General features: G+C 40.8%; 3 protein-coding genes across 3 annotated transcripts; all 3 read right to left on the bottom strand.

Moving 5' to 3' along the window:
• Window positions 1-28: 28 nt before the first annotated feature.
• Window positions 29-2,629, bottom strand: LOC118411933 (monocarboxylate transporter 12-like). The gene is made up of 4 exons (XM_035814452.1): window positions 2,371-2,629; window positions 2,037-2,180; window positions 731-1,558; window positions 29-397 (listed from the first exon to the last, which is right to left on the bottom strand). The coding sequence occupies exons 1-4, from the start codon at window positions 2,618-2,620 to the stop codon at window positions 171-173; spliced, it is 1,449 nt and encodes a 482-aa protein (XP_035670345.1). The 5' UTR covers window positions 2,621-2,629; the 3' UTR covers window positions 29-170.
• Window positions 2,630-3,717: 1,088 nt separating this feature from the next.
• LOC118411960 (peptidyl-prolyl cis-trans isomerase-like) lies at window positions 3,718-6,539 on the bottom strand. Its single transcript, XM_035814488.1, has 6 exons — window positions 6,351-6,539; window positions 5,888-6,140; window positions 5,458-5,574; window positions 4,886-4,997; window positions 4,404-4,588; window positions 3,718-4,100 (listed from the first exon to the last, which is right to left on the bottom strand). The coding sequence occupies exons 2-6, from the start codon at window positions 6,101-6,103 to the stop codon at window positions 3,999-4,001; spliced, it is 732 nt and encodes a 243-aa protein (XP_035670381.1). The 5' UTR covers window positions 6,104-6,140; window positions 6,351-6,539; the 3' UTR covers window positions 3,718-3,998.
• A 1,568-nt stretch (window positions 6,540-8,107) lies between these two features.
• LOC118411965 (peptidyl-prolyl cis-trans isomerase-like) lies at window positions 8,108-12,165 on the bottom strand. The gene is made up of 5 exons (XM_035814497.1): window positions 11,934-12,165; window positions 10,840-10,956; window positions 10,065-10,176; window positions 9,554-9,738; window positions 8,108-9,237 (listed from the first exon to the last, which is right to left on the bottom strand). The coding sequence occupies exons 1-5, from the start codon at window positions 12,069-12,071 to the stop codon at window positions 9,136-9,138; spliced, it is 654 nt and encodes a 217-aa protein (XP_035670390.1). The 5' UTR covers window positions 12,072-12,165; the 3' UTR covers window positions 8,108-9,135.
• Between the last annotated feature and the right edge of the window lie 5,146 nt (window positions 12,166-17,311).

Raw genomic sequence — 17,311 nt, 5'->3', positions numbered from 1 at the left:
TCTCTGGACGATGAACCTGTAATGAGCCTGTCTTCTCTGTCACGGCCAGTGAAAGAAGTTCTTCAGTCAGCTAAACTAGTTCGAGAGTACAATCAGTTTTGTCATAACATGATAAAATCATTTGTATCATATTTATCAATATAATGTCCCTCTTCCGACATGTGTCAGAACTACAGTGACGTTTCTTTTGTTATGAACAGAGTCACTTCTGAGGGCCTGTGTTCCACGTTATCTGCTTCTTCTAAGTCCACAGCGTCTGCGGCGTCGATGACGTCACTATTCTGACGGGTACACACGCGCATGTGCAGTAAGAACGGTATCAGTCCTCCGACAAGTACGCATGCGCCGCCAAGCAGAAACGTTCCGTCATAGCTGCCCGTGACGTCACGCAGTGCTCCTGTGGAAAAAAGTTATGGATGTTATTTTCTGTAAGAATTATTTCGGGCAATATTTCTATTACTATTATTTCAATATTCATATGTCTGCTATGCGTGTTTCAGAGCCTGTGTTTTTTTAGGATATCACATTTTATTCATTACTGGCCCATGCAAAATAGTTTCATCAAAGTTCATCCCTTGATAGTTGTGATAGTAATGATCTTTTCCTGCATGACATGCCTATCGAGAACAGAATGTTTAAGAAAATATCTGACAAATTCTGCCAAATCATGTGATATCATTTTTGCCAAGTGATGAATTTCAAAGAGGAATGAGTATAGACATTTCTTTACCTGAAACAGGTGGTCCCACTAGAGTAGCGATCCCCTGCACGAACATCCGGAGTCCCATGGCGCTGGGGAGTTTGTTTGTATCCACCAAGTCTGCAGCTGTAGTTACCGTTAGAGGGACGTACGCACCTGACATCAGCCCGAACACAACACTCCAGGCAACCATACTGCCATATGAGGTGGCCAGGGGCATCACCATCATCATACCACCCATGAGCGACGCTGCAGTCGCGTACTGGTCAATACGGCGGAATTTCTTCCATTCAGGCAGCATGCCAACCAACAAACGGCCCACCATGCCTACAATGCCCAAAATGGACATGAGAAAAGCGGCAGGATATTCCTCTACGCCTAAAAACTTCGCGCGTGGGACGAGGTAAATGCTAGAAGCTTGCCGATTGGACGCTTGAAAACCTGTTGAGATTATAAATAGTGCGAAGGCGGGTTCCCTTAGAAGGTTTAAATCAAGCACAGACAGGAATGACTTCCTCACGTTACAACTACGCTTGCCTTGTTCGTTCACAGGACTAGATTTAGAACCGTGGTCGAGAAGGTCCGGTTGCTTACTGGTGGTGTTTTGGGCGTCACCTTTGAGGTGGATCGGTCGTACTAAGGCTCCGAAAGCTGTTATATTAAAAGTAATGCCACCGGCGATCAGAAGAGCCCCCTTCGTCCCGTATTCATCGATCAGTAGTTGGAAGAGCGGCGGGAAAGCGAAGGCACCCAGACTCCCACCGAGTGTCATGAGACTGTTGGCTAGGAGTCTCCTTTTGGTGAAGTACCTTCCTACGCAGATGGTCATGTTGGTAAGGCAGAGGGAGCCCCCAAACCCTGAGAAGGAACAAAGGATTAAGACGTTAAAACTCAAAGAGCAAAAATCACGGTGTTGAAAATATGCAGTTTGGGGTGTTTTGTTGCGAACGTTGGAGTTGTACGTAAATCGCAGAATTTTTCGGTGATTGCTCCGATTTGCATTACAACCATACTTTCCTTTGCAGAGAATAACATTTTTGAAAAGGTCTCATGTTGACCATGTGCAGTTATTCAACACCCTCTACTTGTATGCGTTAGCGCTGGTCAGCTGGAGACAAAACTACCAGCCAATCACATGCCCCTTTACCGTAGGCGGAGACATGATTGACCAGTAACTTTCCGTCAAGCAATAGGATTCTGATTGGCTGATGACCAAGCAGCGTCAATACTAAATTTCTCTTGAATTTTTCTAGTAAAGGGCTTTAACAAGTCTGAGGTAGCCTAAAAATAGACCCTAAGCACATATGTGTGTATAAGTGACCTTTGGCCATCTCACCTACAAGACAGCCAACAGTGATGTAAAGGTGGGAGATATGGGTTGCAAACCAGCTGAGACAGAACCCTGCTGCTGCCAGCACACCTCCTGCCATGATGACAGGACGGAATCCAAACCTCCCACCCAGACTACTCGCTATAGGTCCTGGAACAAGGACAGTCGAATGTTCATCAATACACAGCAATCTATGTATATTCATATCTCCATTTGTTTATCTCGAAAAAAAATTTCTATAATGGATTTCATAGGAAAGCAAAAAAAGGCAAAGTTTTGACATAACTGAAATCATAATAAACTTTATTTGAGTCATAACGATATTTGAGTCAATTGTCACCTGACAAGTGGGTCATTCCCATTAACATGGACTGAACCAACGCGACTTCCGCGGCCGTAACACCGGTAAACTGTTCCCTCCAGAGCACGAAAAAGACCCCCAGAGACCGGCTGATGCCGAATGTCCCGGCGGTGACCATGGCGCCTGCCACCGTCACCACCCAGCCCCAGCCCCCGTCAGGAGGGTCCACGGGGTGGGCATTAGTCCGCTTCTTCTCTATCATGTCTGTATATATATAAAGACACAACATAGCTGAGAGGAACAGTGAATTGCAGTGCATGTAACAAAGAACAACAAATTTAAAGATGAATCCTTGGTTCATTTACTACCTGCTTGATTTCAAACTAAGTTTGATCAGATTCTTTCCTTAGGACTGTATGATTTAGAAATGGCATTCAACGCCTTCCAAAAACTATCATGGAGGCTTATTGCGTTGTCGGACCGAACTGCCATGACTTGCAAAATTCTAACTAAGTTACACGTTTAACGTTGCATGGTGTAAGATATAGCTGTACAAAGGTCAATTAAAGTGCACACCATATAGACATAAATGTACAGTACAGGAAAATTACACTGTCATGTCAGATACGGGATCAATGTTTTCGTTTATATTTTGATCAACCTTTACATAGTATTTGGTCGAATTGGTTGAACGCATGCGAAGAAAACATCACTGTCGTAAATACGTTGTATATAGAAAACAAGAAAGAATATTGGTCGCACTCACCTGAGCTAGTATAGCTATCAACTCGGAAAGTAAGGGCAAAGTTCAAAACCGATGACGAAGCAGTTTGAACACAAAGGGTACATTTTGCAAAGATTAGCTGGGTAAAGTTGGACCACAGGAACTACTGCTGTGTTTGAAGGGTGGCCCAACAACACACGATAGTCATGTTAGATCTAAACATAACCATAACACTAGCAAGTATGGTTATGCTTGGGTTAAAGTTAATTCATATCTCGTCTTGTTTGCTTTAAAAATAACCATAACACTGGCAAGTATGGTTATGGCTAGGATTAACTCCTATCTCGAGAAGGAAACACCAGTTTTGGAAACCGTTTTCAGATATAGATTACAACTACGTACCAAGATACTTTTCTACCGTGATGCCAAGTTTGACCGGCGAGAAAAAGATGCAGGAGCTACTTAATGTTTTTTTCTTGTTCAGAAGTAGTCATTTACATACACTTGTCTTCAGACTAATTTCCTGTCACTGGTGAAAGACAGTGAGGCCTGAAAGACCTGACTCTATCAATTATTGGTCTACGTGGATGTCTGACCCTTTTGACCCTTGTCGACGTATCGGTGTAACGTTAACGTAAATAGTTTACACACTGCAAAACACATTTGTCATGAGGTTGCTTTTTATTGTGAAATTTTATTCAGAAATCCTATAGAACTATGCTTAGATTTTACAAAATGCCAGCATGGTAAAGCTACATGACAGGGTCAAGCGCAGGTAAAAAAAACTGAGCTTTTCACCTTTTTGCCTTGCGGCCAAACACTACAAGTACAACATAAGGTGAACAAAAGTACTAGAAAACATAACAAGGGTTTTATATCTGGTGGGTAGCTGGGCAGTTCTTATATGTTGGTATTTGTATCTTCAAATATCAGATACACTGTTTTAACTAGGAAGTCGACTGAGATGCCCACTGTCTGCGATGATGACGTCTTTACTTGTAGCACCGCTCTGGGAACCGACAGCTTCGATCTGGTACAAAACGTCCTGTAGGATAGACACGAGAAAAGAAAGAAGAGAAGACGCATATTGGATAGCTTCTGTAGTTACTTTTGCTATCGGCTTATAAAAGTAAGCCTCACTGGCAGGACGAGAGAGAAGGAGAGAGAGAGAGAGAAAGAGAGAGAGAGAGAGAGAGAGAGAGGCAGACAAAAAAGGCATAAACAGAAAAAGAGAGAAACTATTTTTTTATAGAGGATGAGAGCTACAAAGAGATAGATATTACAAGGTGTATTTATAGACAGAGATATAAACTGAGAAAAGAGCCGTAGTTCAAATTGTATCACTAACCATTCCCTCCACAACTCTCCCGAACACCACATGTTTTCCATCTAGCCAGGCGGTCACCACGAACGTGATGAAGAACTGGGAACCGTTAGTGTCGGGCCCGGCGTTTGCCATGCTCAGCACGCCCGGACCAGTGTGGTTCAGCACGAAATTCTCGTCTGCAAAGTCCTCTCCGTAAATGCTTTCCCCTGAGGAAAAATGTGTTCGTTTCTTTCGTTATTTAAGATCATAAAATCCTAGATCATTCCGTACTCCTTATGTCTTCAATTCACAATTGAGCTGCTTACGAGTAACGTTACAGCAATATAAAAAAAAATCACTGCCTAATGATAAGCTACTTCGCGATAAGAAGTGCGGTATGCACATGTGCAATGTGAGGTATTGTGGGAAATATGCCAAACTTGATGACCGTAAAGAATCTAGATATGTTAACCACCATTCATCACACTACACATGCGTATTTCAAAACATGAAAAAGCTTATACCTCCCATTCCGTCTTCAGTTGTGAAATCACCCCCTTGCGCCATGAAATTTGGAATGACGCGGTGGAAGCGGCTTCCCTTGTAGTGAAGTGGCTTTCCACTTTGTCCTATTCCCTTCAGGAAAAAAAAAATCATACCGAAATGACAAGACACGTTTAGAAAAACATTATGGAACTACAGTGTGTAGTAAAAACAGCAAACAAACACGCTAATGAAGACAATTATAACAAATGACAGCGGTGCGATTATGCAATGTTTTGCAATATAGGCGGATCTCAGCCTCTAGAGGGTTAAGGGGGCGGTATGGATAGTAAGATTTGCTTCTATAATTGATGAGGGGGATATAGACTTAGTCACATTTGGGACCACATTCTCCACTGCAGCAGCGACACCTATACTCCAGTGCAAAGGAGCCGGTGTTGCTCTGAGGAAGGCGGCGCCGGCCGACAAACGATTCTGTACTAGTTGTTTGTGAAGAATTTTGTTATTCACCGATCTCAACCGTCCATCACTTCGTATCTGAAATGGCAAGATATAGCTGTACTTGCATGTTGTGAAGTTGAAACTTGTTTACCCGTTCTCCCGTGCACAGCGACAGGAAGTTCTCGGCTGTTCTCGGCACGACGTCGAACCGAAGCTCGAACACGATCCGACCTGCCGGAACGCCGCCGATGGTGACGTCAAAGAACGCCTGGAACCACAAAATACTGTACACTACTGATGACAAATGTACCTTTAGATAAATAGACTTGACCTCGCAAGACACATTTCCTCAAATTGAATGCATGACTTCAGATTTCCTCAAATTCAATGCATGGCTTGCATCAAGCTTTTCCTTTAAGTTATGCTTCTCGGTTTTAGGTTTTAACATGTGTTGCCTTCTAATGTCGCAAATATTAGACAACTGGGCTTTAAGTGATAGAACTCTCACTTGTTTGAAGTGTGGGCAAGAAAGTTAAATATTAACAATTGAATCAACAAACTTAAACCAATTTTTTACATACCAGTTCTCTTGGTTTTCGTTCTGGACTTGACGCAGCTGTACTAGTTGCCTGGACTGGTGTATTCGCAGCCGATATCTGAAACCCGATTATGAGCGCAATGCCCAAACAAAACACCACAACAACTGCGGCAAATACCCGCTTCTCTATCTTTGTGCACAGTGGAGACTTCTCCGTATCGCTTGTTGGACTCTTAGTGTTGCTCTCTGCGTCCGCCATTTTAAACGTTGAAGCAATCCCGGGGGCCCCTAAAAAGCTTAAGAAGAAAAAAGAGACTATCTATTAACAGAATAAGCGATCTGTCATTAATCAACAAATCCAGTGGTCAATCTATGCACGAGACTGAAATATGTTACAAAGTTTGGCAATATTACATACACATAGACCAATACTTCCTATTTGATAGACGTAAATCGAAGACACAGTTCGAAATAGCCACCATTGAACGACAAAATTCATGCCTTGCTGGTTACAATTCCTTTGGTCCGTCGTATTCAGTCCTAGTAGGAGTCCTAGTATGGCAGATACAATTCTAACACGCTGTAGAATGCGGCGCAGCCTAGTTTAATAGCATTGTTGATAAGTTACTTAATATTTGCTAACACAATTTGGATACCTCAATCAATCTCACAGATATAACTCAAGGGCTTTGAAGCAATGGCATGTCTGCATGCATGGGTGTGGTAAACACCCAATAGACTTTTCGAAGCCATAGGGGCAGTGGTCTGTTGATTAACCGTACTGTGACTAGCTAGGGCACGGAAAGTGGAGCCCAACCTTCTCCTTCCACCGCATTTTTACAATGTACCTCGAGCTCCCAAACTGAAGTGTGTGTGGTGCCCATTTCTATCTCAATGAATATTGATAATGGAAATATTGTTTTGGATGTGCCTGCGTGTTTCTGAAATTCTGTTTCCGGATTTTTGTAGACCGTCAGCATAACTCAATAACTTCTGGTCGAGCACCTAAGGAAATAGGTGTGTTGAGCAGAAAAATAGGTGTGTTGCAAATTGTTGCTATTGGCCACGGTACTAAGGGTATGTGGGTAGGTGTTGGGAAGACGAAGGTAAAGGCCCCTACTATGTGACCTTAGTACTCCAGTAGAACTTCCGTTTTTTGCACCTTTTGACCTGAACGAGCTATGGTCTGGATTGTTTGGTGGCAGATAGCTTTTAATGTAAGGAAGAAGTGGTATATGTTTAGGCCCTCAGGCAGCTTGCTTTGGAACTGCAGGGAGTTTTTGTCATAATCGATCAAGGAGAATAACTGAACAAAGTTAGCTTAGACAGAGATTTACGTAATGAAGCTTAAATTATGCAAAGTGGGGGTCCCTTTCCCATGCCCTAAATTTTCTGAAATGCATATGGATGGTCCCTTGGACAACCTTCCGTGCCAGAATCTTTCTTCACAATATTCAAAATGTATGGCCCCTCAGTTCCATGTGAAATGGATGGTCGCTCTGTCCCATCGCCTATGTGACAGGGATAACGTTAATCTGCGTTGTGTAAATTCACGTCTTGCTGGATGTAACGTCGTAAGGGCATGTCCTACCTATACTATCATGGATTTCTACACAAATAAGCAGAATAAAAGCTCATTTCTGCCATTTCATACAGCTCCACGGACTTCCATTACTCATGCATTATGTGTGCATGTAGCTTACATTTGTACGATATGTACATAATAAAATGCAAATTATGCAAATTGGGACTTCATTTGCATATGTAACGAGGAAATTCTACATGTAACGTCCATTATAGGACTCATACATGAGAACATACGTAGTTTGTAACAGGTGGAATATTAACAGATACCAATTATGTAAACACGTCCCTTATTTGCATAATCAATGCAGAGTGCCATGATTCTCCTAAGTGGTAAATAATTGGACTGTCAACATTCTGAGGTGTACTTTGTATGCAACCAAGAATAAATTATGTAGATGTGAAAGTCATTTGCATATTCATGAAGATATGAGGTATCCAAACTCTTGTTATATATGGAGTAAGAGAAGTCAAAGTTTAGCCAGTACTTAAATTGCTGCTTCAGTTTGAATGCCAGGAATAGAACCCATGGCCTTTCAATATCGAATGCCCGAAGAGACAGACTCCAAAATACTTTTAAGCATTTTGGAGTCTGTCTCTTAAAACATACTGCAAATTGACTAACTTATTGTTACATATCAGTTGACGATATTTGTATTCATTAGCAGTAAATGAAGAATTTAAGAATTTTTATAAACGCATTTATTCCCCAAGCATTGTTGTATATACAGCATGTAACAGTTCACCAATCATGAATGCACATTCAAAAGCATATCAGTGAGAACAAAAAACGCACATTTTTTTTACAATTTCACTATACATACTCTTAGACTTATATGTATAAGCAGACACCCCATCCTTTGAATGGAACAATCTGCTGGTACTTTTCATAACACTTCAGAAGGAACCACTCTTAGGAGGTAGTGCTTCAACGTCAACTATATGATTCTTTTTTTTTTTTACCGTCTCGCAAACTCAATGTGAAATTTATACTTCACACGACGACAATGAAAAATAACATAAAACTATCCAGAGGTATTTTAATATCAAATAATTTACAGAAAAGTTAACTTAACTAAAAAGTTAACTTAACTAAAGGGTTGTGGTTAACTCATATCTCAAGAAGAAAGCGCCAGTTTTGAAACGGTTTTCAGATTACAACTACGTACCTTTCTACCCAAGTTTTACGGACAAGAAAAACATACAGGAGCTGCTTTATTTTTTTCTTTAGTAATACAGATACCCATTAATGGATTAAATTTGCATAGACTTGTATTCAGACTCATCCGCTGTCAGTGGTTGAAGATAGCGAAAGATATCTGGCTCTTTGGAGAACGTATCAATTATTGGTCTACCTGGATGTCTAACGTTAACCCTTATCGACATGTCAGTGTGATTATTTACACACTGAAAAAAACACATTTCTCATGAGATTGTTTTTCACTGTAAAATTTTATTCAAAACCTGGTAGAGCCATCCTTACATTTTACAAAATGCCAGCATGGTAAAGCTACATGACAGGGTCAAGGGCAGGCAAGATAAAACTGAGCTTTTCACTGGCCTTGCGGCCAAACACTAAAAGTACAATAGAAAGTAAACACAAGAAAAGCAATAGAAAACATAACAAGGTTTTTATATCTGGTGGTTAGCTGGGAAGTTCTTATATGTTGGTATTTGTATCTTATTACAAATATGAGATACACTGTTTTAAATAGGAAGTTGACTGAGACGCCCGCTGTCTGCGATGATGACGTCCTTACTTGTAGCACCGCTCTGGGAACCTACAGCTTTGATCTGGTACAGAACGTCCTGTAAAATAGACACAAGATGAGAAGATGCATCGGGTAACGTCTGTAGCTACTTTCGCGATCGTTTAAATTACTAACGTATTTTATCTACTTATGAAAGTAAGCCTCACCAGGACGAGAGAGATAGAGGGAGGGAGAGAGAGAGAGAGAGAGAGAGAGAGAGAGAGAGAGGGGCAGACAGAAAGAAGCATAAACAGAAAAGAGAGAATCTAATTTTACAGAGTATGAGAGCTACAAATGGATAGATATTAGAAGGTGGATCTATAGACAGAGATATAGACTGAGAAAAGAGATGGAGTTCAAATTACAACACTAACCATTCCCTCTACAACTCTCCCGAACACCACGTGTTTTCCATCTAGCCAGGGGGTCGCCACGAACGTAATGAAGAACTGGGAACCGTTGGTGTCAGGCCCGGCGTTCGCCATACTCAGCACGCCAGGACCCGTGTGGCTCAGCACGAAATTCTCATCTGCAAAGTCCTCCCCGTAAATACTTTCACCTGAGGAAAAATATGTTTGTTTGTTTACTTCTTTCTTTATGATCACATTATCCTAGATCATTCTATTCTGGTATGTCTTCAATTTACAATCGAGCCACTTACAGGTACAGAAAATATTGCACTGCCTAATGGCAACTACTAAGTGGTATGTCATCTACAATAAGCTACTTCGCGATAAGAAGTGCGCTGGGCGCATGTGCAATGTGAGGCATTGTGGGAAATACGTCAATCTTCAAGGTTCCCGGCAATGCGTAAAGAATCGAGATATATTACCCACCATTCATCACACTGCGCATGCGTATTTCGAACCATGAACTAGCTTGTACCTCCCATTCCGTCTTCAGTTGTGAAATCACCCCCTTGCGCCATGAAGTTTGGAATAACCCGTTGGAACCGGCTCCCCTTGTAGTGAAGTGGTTTTCCACTTTGTCCTATTCCCTTCAGGAAAAAAGATCATACCGAAATGAGAAGATGCATTTACCAAAATACCATGGAACTTAAGTAAAAAAACAACAACAAGCAAACATGCACACTAATAAAGAATGACAAACACAAGGCAGTGGTGCAATTACGCCATGCTTTGCAATACGTATAGGCAAATCTGAGCTAGAGGGTTAAAGGACAGCATCAGAAATTCATTATTTTCCAGTAGTTTACTCATTAAAAAGTTGATTTACGTCAATTTTTACATTGATCCGCCTAATATGACCCTGTAGACACGTTTGAACTTCGCGCTCTCCTCCTCTCTCCCTCCGCGCTGGCCGATGACGTAATGGCCTCGTCCTGATCGTCTGACGTCACAGATCAGAAACTTCTAGCCAGCCATTTTGCTCATTATGACATTTACATGTATAGCTTAATAACTACATATCCGACTACGGCAGATATATAACTATAAAACTTAACAAATCAGTAAAAATGATGAGGGGGACATAGATTCAGTCACGTGTGCGAACACATTCTTCACTGCAGCTGCGGCACCTAACTAAATACAGTGCAAAGCATTGCTCTGGTGAAGTCGGCGCAGACACTACCTAGATATTCCATCTGAAATAGCTAGATATAACTGTATTTGCTTGTTGTAAAGTTTAACATGTTTACCTTTTCTCCTGTGCACAGCGACAGGAAGTTCTCGGCTGTTCTCGGCACGACGTCGAGCCGAAGTTCGAACACTATCCGGCCTGCCGGAACGCCGCCGATGGTGACGTCAAAGAACGCCTGGAACCACAAAATACACTACTGATGACAAATGCACCTTTAAATAAGCTTGAATTATAACCTTCCACCCCCCACCCCCACCCCAACACCCAAGTTCTGGTTTTCGATTCTAGCGGCCATTACTTTCGAAGGAAAGTCTGTTCATTACTTTTACATGCGTTGCTTTCTAAAGTCGAGACACCTGGGTCACTAAACACCCTCACTTGCTTGAAGTGTAGGCATGAAAATCAAATATTAACTAGAGTTCCACAAAACACATGCCTTCGCCAAATAGTCATTATTATGGCTAGCGCCTTTATCAAAGACTTTATCTTTAATAAGGTCATGGACTATACAAATACATCTCAAAAGTCAAAACATAACCTTCTTGGCAAAGGTAAAAATAGAATAATGGACATTGCTCTTAATGATTCCCAACGTCTGACGTTGTGGATCAAGAGGAGGATAACTCGTGCGGAGATTGGTGCAAATGAAGGAGTAATTTACATAGATAATGGGTAATCTTCTATCTAAATAATTATATCGGGTGTATTTTGCAGCCAGTAGGTACCCCAGGTGTGGGTAGTGATGCTGTTTAACGTGGTCGAGGCACCTCCTCGAGCACGGTACCCTCGTTTATCGTCCCTCCCGGAAGACGATTGCGTGGAAAGCTTCGTGAGGCTACAGCAATCCGGACGTCCTTGGTTGGTCCCCCATCCAAGCACTGTTGTACGCACACACACACACAAACACACTCGCCTGACTGTAGTGCCGGCGGAAAGTGCCAGGTGAACCATTTTCGAACAGGACCTTCGTTTCTGTAACTGCTACTCAAATACCAAATATCATGAACGTACATCTACAGCTACTCTAGTTATATGCTGTTGACCTACATATAGGGACATAAGACAAAAACATTAAACCTTGACATTTTGGCGAAGGTAACGTTAACAATTGAATCAACAAACTTAAACCAAACTTTTACAAACTACACTCACCAGTTCTCTCGGTTTTCGCTCTGGACTTGACGTAGCTGTACTAGTTGCCTGGATTTGTGTATTCACAGCCGACATGTGAAATACGATTATGAGCGCTACGCCCAAACAAACAAGTGTATTGCCAGATGTGGCGGCCATTTTGCATTTTCCGGGGTCATTGCAGCAAAACGAGGCTTGTTTTAACTAGCCGCTTTTTGGCGACGCCTCAGTGGCGAGGCTAACAGTATACTGTACGTCCGTTTTAGCCTTACAGTATAGTGTGCGTCAGTTTGACAAGAATTCCCAAAATTACGTAGGCATGTGTGGAAGTTTCCCCCGCATGCGTAGTTGCATCATGCTTGTCTGCAATCTGCATTCTTCCGTTCTCCGAAGGGAATTCCCAAGTAGCCGAGTGTAACTGATACTCCAGCCAGGGCAAAGATTACATCAGGATCGCATTTCATGTTAGAATGCTCAAAAATATGCCATATGTAACTCAAAAAGAGAGAAATATTAGGCTTACTGTTAACTTTAACGCGTAACTTTAGAAATCTCTGTCATCGCCTGACAGCAGGGTGGTTTAAACCCTTCGATTTGTCTTCAGTATAACTATACCAAAGGATGCCATCAACTTGATAAAGTGACGATATCCTCTCAGTCTCAGCTTCAGGCTTTCGTAAAATAACACTAATGTAAAGTCTTAAACGTGGGTCACGGATATTCCATTATCACAATTAGACAGAACATATCACAATAGTCTCGTGTACAGTACAGTACATTCACTTCGTGTACAGTACAGTACATTCACAAGCAGTTGCAGTATTATTTTTCGAGGCCGCATATGGGATTCTCGCTGTCTCACCAGCGCTAATCATTTCCGTCATGGGTCACAACTCACAACAACAAACACAAGACAAGGGATCGCATCCAAACCAATGCACAAACGTTCATGTTGAAAAGAGATCAAAGTATAGCTGGAATAGATTATCATAATTTCATTAAGCAACGAATTAATGCCTTATAAAACCAGCACCTCTGCTTTATCTGTTTGTCCGCTTGATGGGAATTTCACACAAAACTTTGCCACACGTTCCTGTGCCACCCTGAGAAGTTACCGCGCATTCTCAGTTTCTTCATAAGTTCCCGTGTTTTCTTATTTCTCGTGCAAATTTTCTTCACCATTATCACATCATGGAGGAAGACGACGTAACCAAAAGGGACAAGGGTTTTCGGTTGGCAAAAGACCAAGTCGACATGCTCCAGGACTTTTTGTTTTGTTTTCAATGGATAGGACTGCACCGAGAACACTCTTCCTCCCGATTTTTTCGGCCAGTCCTACCCTGATGTCCCGGATATGATTACACGGACCAAAGCATGGATGTACACGGACTACGAGTTTTGATCGAGACGAACATACACTTGTTCCTGGGAACGTCGAATCTATCAAATGGTCGTGGTTATTGACTACAAACGTTTGTTGCATGTGAACTTACTTGTACTTCGACAACTTGTATGTCAGACTGTTCCGAGTGTACAAATGGCTATAAATTTCTCCATAATCACCCGTCTCGCAAGCGACAGGATAATGAAAACATAATTGCAAATGGTAGAAAATGTACAAGGACGACAGGATATAAGGTTCGTGTAAACACAAATTATAGACTTTTTCAAACTATGCTTACCCTAGATATAGCGTATTTAGTGTATAACGTAGGGTAGCTTGTTTTGTAGTTGACACAATGTCATGTATTTTATTTCGACGCGTTCATGCAAGAAAACATGTTGCACTTGTCTCCGATTTCATAGCATTTTCTTCCCTGTTGACTGTTTACTGTGAGTCTGCCAGCCTGGATGGGGCGAAACATAATACAGGCAGCTAGGCCGGTCCGGCTTGCACGCGCTGGCAGAGAATGTTTACACACAGCGGGGTGCGTGTGCCGGGAGCAGCATCGCTCCTTGGGCCTGGAATGGCCTGGAATCAATTATTTTTTTAAGTCAAACCGGTAAAAGTGTAGTAATATACATAAAAAAGCTATTATATGTCACTGTGTGCAAGTCAGGGTATGACATTGATCAAAACGTGATGAGTGATACTTCAGACATCGATATGCCAAAAACTGGCCCAAAGCAACCAGTCAGTAATAAGATGTCGCCGATAATCCGGGAGCTACCCGGAAGTCCGTACCCTCTAGTTTGAATCTACCGCACTGTTTCCCTCTCGACCAATGAAGACCGCCTGTATTTACTGAATCTCGCCCGAGTTAAAGGATATATCTGATTAGCAAATGGGGACTTCATTTGTATAATCAATGAGAAACATTATGGTCACTCGTCACAAGAGATCACCTTCCTTATTAACAGCAATGCCCTACAAACATCCATGCATCGCGTAAAACAATCTTCATACATACAGGACCATACAGCCAGGCGAAAAGATAGAATACAAATACAACACACCTACAACAACAATTATTAAGACTTATTAACAATAAAACCGTCGCCATGGCAATAGTTTTTATTGCCACACCTTTCTATCATTGTCCGCATCGGACTCTTGTTGGACTCTTACTTTTGTGTCTTAGTGTTGCTCTCTGCGTCCGCCATTTTAAAAGTTGAAGTAATCCCCTCTAAAAAGCTTAAGAAGAAAGACTATCTAATTTATTAACAGAATAAGTGATCTGTCATTAATCAACAAATCCAGTGGTCTGACCGTCAATCTACGCACGAGACTGAAATATGTTAGAAAGTTTGGTAATGTTACATGACGTACAAATGTTGACCAGTACTTCATATTTGATAAACGTAAATCGAAGACACAGTTCGGAGACACAGATATGAAATAGCCACCATTGAACGACAAAAGTCATGTCTTACTAGTTAGAATTCCTTTGGTCCGTCGTATTCCTCGTAAGGTTTTAGGCAGATGCAATTCTAACACGCTGTAGAAATTGCGGTACAGCCTAGTTAGCATTGTTGATAAGTTATTTAGTATCTGCCAACACAATTTGGATACCTCAATCAATCTCACAGATAACACAAAGGCTTTGAAGCAATGACATGTCTGAATGCATGGGTGTAGTAAACACCCAATAGACTTTTCGAGGCCAGAGGGACAGTGGTCTGTTGATAAACCGTACTACATGTGAGTAGGGCACGGAAGGTGGAGCCCAACCCTTTCATTCCACCGCCTTTTTACAATGTACCCCGAGCTCCTAAACCGAAGTGTGGTACCCATTTCTATAGCCATGAATATTAATAATGGGTATATTGTTCTGGAAGTGTCTGTGTGTTTGTTTTTCCGGATTGTTGTAGACTTAACTCAATAACGTCTGGACGAACACCTAAGGAAACAGGTGTGTTGAGTAGAAAAATAAGTGTGTTGCAAATTGTTGCTATCGGCCACGGTACTAAAAGTAAGGGTATGTGGGTAGGTGTTGGGAAGACGGAGGTTAAGGCCCCCTACTATGTGACCTTGCTACTCCAGCAGAACTTCCGTTTCTTGGACAACCTTCCGTACCAGAATCTTTCTTCCCAATATGCAAAATGTATGGCCCCTCAGTTCCATATAAAATGTATTATGTGTGCATGCTGCTTACATTTGTACGAGATGTACATAATAAACTGCAAATTGGACGTCATTAGCATATGTAACGAGGAAATTCTACATGTAGTGTTTTCCATTATAGGACTCATACATGAGAACATACGTAGTTTGTAACAGGTGGAATATTAACAGATACCAATTATGTAAACAAATCTCTTATTTGCATAATCAATGCAAAGTGCCATGATTCTCCTAAGATAATACTTGGACTGTCAACATTCTGAGGTGTACTTTGTATGCAACCAAGAATAAATTATGTAGATGTGAAAGTCATTTGCATATTCATGAAGATATGAGTTATCCGAACTCTTATTATATATGGTTTATCCAGTACTTATTGCTGCTTCAGTTTGAATGCCAGGAATAGAACCCATGACCTTTCAATATCGAATGCCCGAAGAGACAGACTCCAAAATACAAATAAAAAGTCTGTCTATTAAAACATACTGCAAATTGACTAACTTATTGTTACATATCAGTTGACGATATTTGTATTCATTAGCAGTAAATGAAGAATTTAAGAATTTTTATAAACGCATTTATTCCCCAAGCATTGTTGTATATACAGCATGTAACAGTTCACCAATCATGAATGCACATTCAAAATCATATCAGTGAGAACAAAAAATGCACATTTTTTTTTTTACAATTTCACTATACATACTCTTAGACTTACATGTATAAGCAGACACCCCATCCTTTGAATGGAACAATCTGCTGGTACTTTTCATAACACTTCAGAAGGAACCACTCTTAGGGGGTAGTGCTTCAACGTCAACTGTATGATTCTTTTTTTTTACTGTCTCGCAAACTCAATGTGAAATTTATATTTCACAAGACGACAATGAAAAATAATATGAAACTATCCAGAGGTATTTATACATCAAATAATTTACAGAAAAGTTAACTTAACTAAAATTCCCAGTACAGGGCTAAATTTTTATACAATGTGCAAATTCATTGATTCTATATTTGTATCATTTACTGTGAAGAAAAAAAACCTCTCCAGTATTGGACGGAAATTTTAAACAGTATGGTAGAAAATAATGTTCTGGTTTCTTAAACCAGGCAAGGTTTCTTAAAGTGCTTGATTAATGAAATCTCTCAGTTGCCAAACATAAATTAATCTATGTTAACAGTGTACTTTACTTTTCTTCAGTAGATAAAAGGACCTCACCTAACATAAATTTTGTTAGGTTTAGTTGTCTTATTTATCACATGGCAAAACTTTCTAAATGTAGACTTACACCACAAATTTTATGTTCCCCCCCCCAAAAAAAAATCTTACTGAAACATTCTTACTGAGTACACAATCTCCCTGCTTTGTTGTCATGTAATCCATACAAATTTTGTGCAGACATGTTGCCTTCAATTAAATTGTAAATAACTTTTTTGAAGAAAAACTCAAACAGTACCATGGCTATGACAATCTATTCAAAATCTGCTTAAACAGTGTATTGACACTCCCTGCTAATTTGTGCTGTAACAAACATTGCTTCATCACTGCAAGGATACATGTACATCCACACAGCACTTAACAGGTTAAATAAGCCAATGGCTGTAGTACACTGTGTCTCAAAATTGTACATAAAAGCAAAACATTTTTATCAACAATTTAAAATTGCTGTTTTGCACTATGCTTTTCTGCAAAGAGTTGTGTAGAGTCATCAAGCAACACAAAGAATATTCTATGATATCATACTGCAATTCAAAATATACTTGTTCTTGCCACCAAAGGCTTCAATGTGTTTCCACAAGTTGACTGTTCAGCTCAAAAGCTATTATACTGGAAGGA

This window comes from Branchiostoma floridae, chromosome 3 (genome assembly GCF_000003815.2).
Source record: "Branchiostoma floridae strain S238N-H82 chromosome 3, Bfl_VNyyK, whole genome shotgun sequence".
NCBI lineage: Eukaryota > Metazoa > Chordata > Leptocardii > Amphioxiformes > Branchiostomatidae > Branchiostoma > Branchiostoma floridae.
Note: the sequence above shows the minus strand (reverse complement) of the source record. Positions and strands in the feature narration are given on the sequence as shown.

What these genes read in the sequence shown, in the direction of transcription:
- LOC118411933 (XM_035814452.1), bottom strand. Translation starts at nt 2,620, where the DNA reads ATGTTGTGTCTTTATATATATACAGACATGATAGAGAAGAAGCGGACT. An exon ending in GGGAATGACCCACTTGTCAG is followed by an intron (nt 2,181 to 2,370) that starts GTGACAATTGAC and finishes TCCTTGTTCCAG; the next exon opens with GACCTATAGCGAGTAGTCTG. An exon ending in CACTGTTGGCTGTCTTGTAG is followed by an intron (nt 1,559 to 2,036) that starts GTGAGATGGCCA and finishes GTTCCTTCTCAG; the next exon opens with GGTTTGGGGGCTCCCTCTGC.
- LOC118411960 (XM_035814488.1), bottom strand. Translation starts at nt 6,103, where the DNA reads ATGGCGGACGCAGAGAGCAACACTAAGAGTCCAACAAGCGATACGGAG. An exon ending in AACTGAAGACGGAATGGGAG is followed by an intron (nt 4,589 to 4,885) that starts GTATAAGCTTTT and finishes ATTTTTCCTCAG; the next exon opens with GGGAAAGCATTTACGGAGAG. An exon ending in GGAGAGTTGTGGAGGGAATG is followed by an intron (nt 4,101 to 4,403) that starts GTTAGTGATACA and finishes TCTATCCTACAG; the next exon opens with GACGTTTTGTACCAGATCGA.
- LOC118411965 (XM_035814497.1), bottom strand. Translation starts at nt 12,071, where the DNA reads ATGGCCGCCACATCTGGCAATACACTTGTTTGTTTGGGCGTAGCGCTC. An exon ending in CGCTGTGCACAGGAGAAAAG is followed by an intron (nt 10,177 to 10,839) that starts GTAAACATGTTA and finishes TTTTTCCTGAAG; the next exon opens with GGAATAGGACAAAGTGGAAA. An exon ending in AACTGAAGACGGAATGGGAG is followed by an intron (nt 9,739 to 10,064) that starts GTACAAGCTAGT and finishes ATTTTTCCTCAG; the next exon opens with GTGAAAGTATTTACGGGGAG.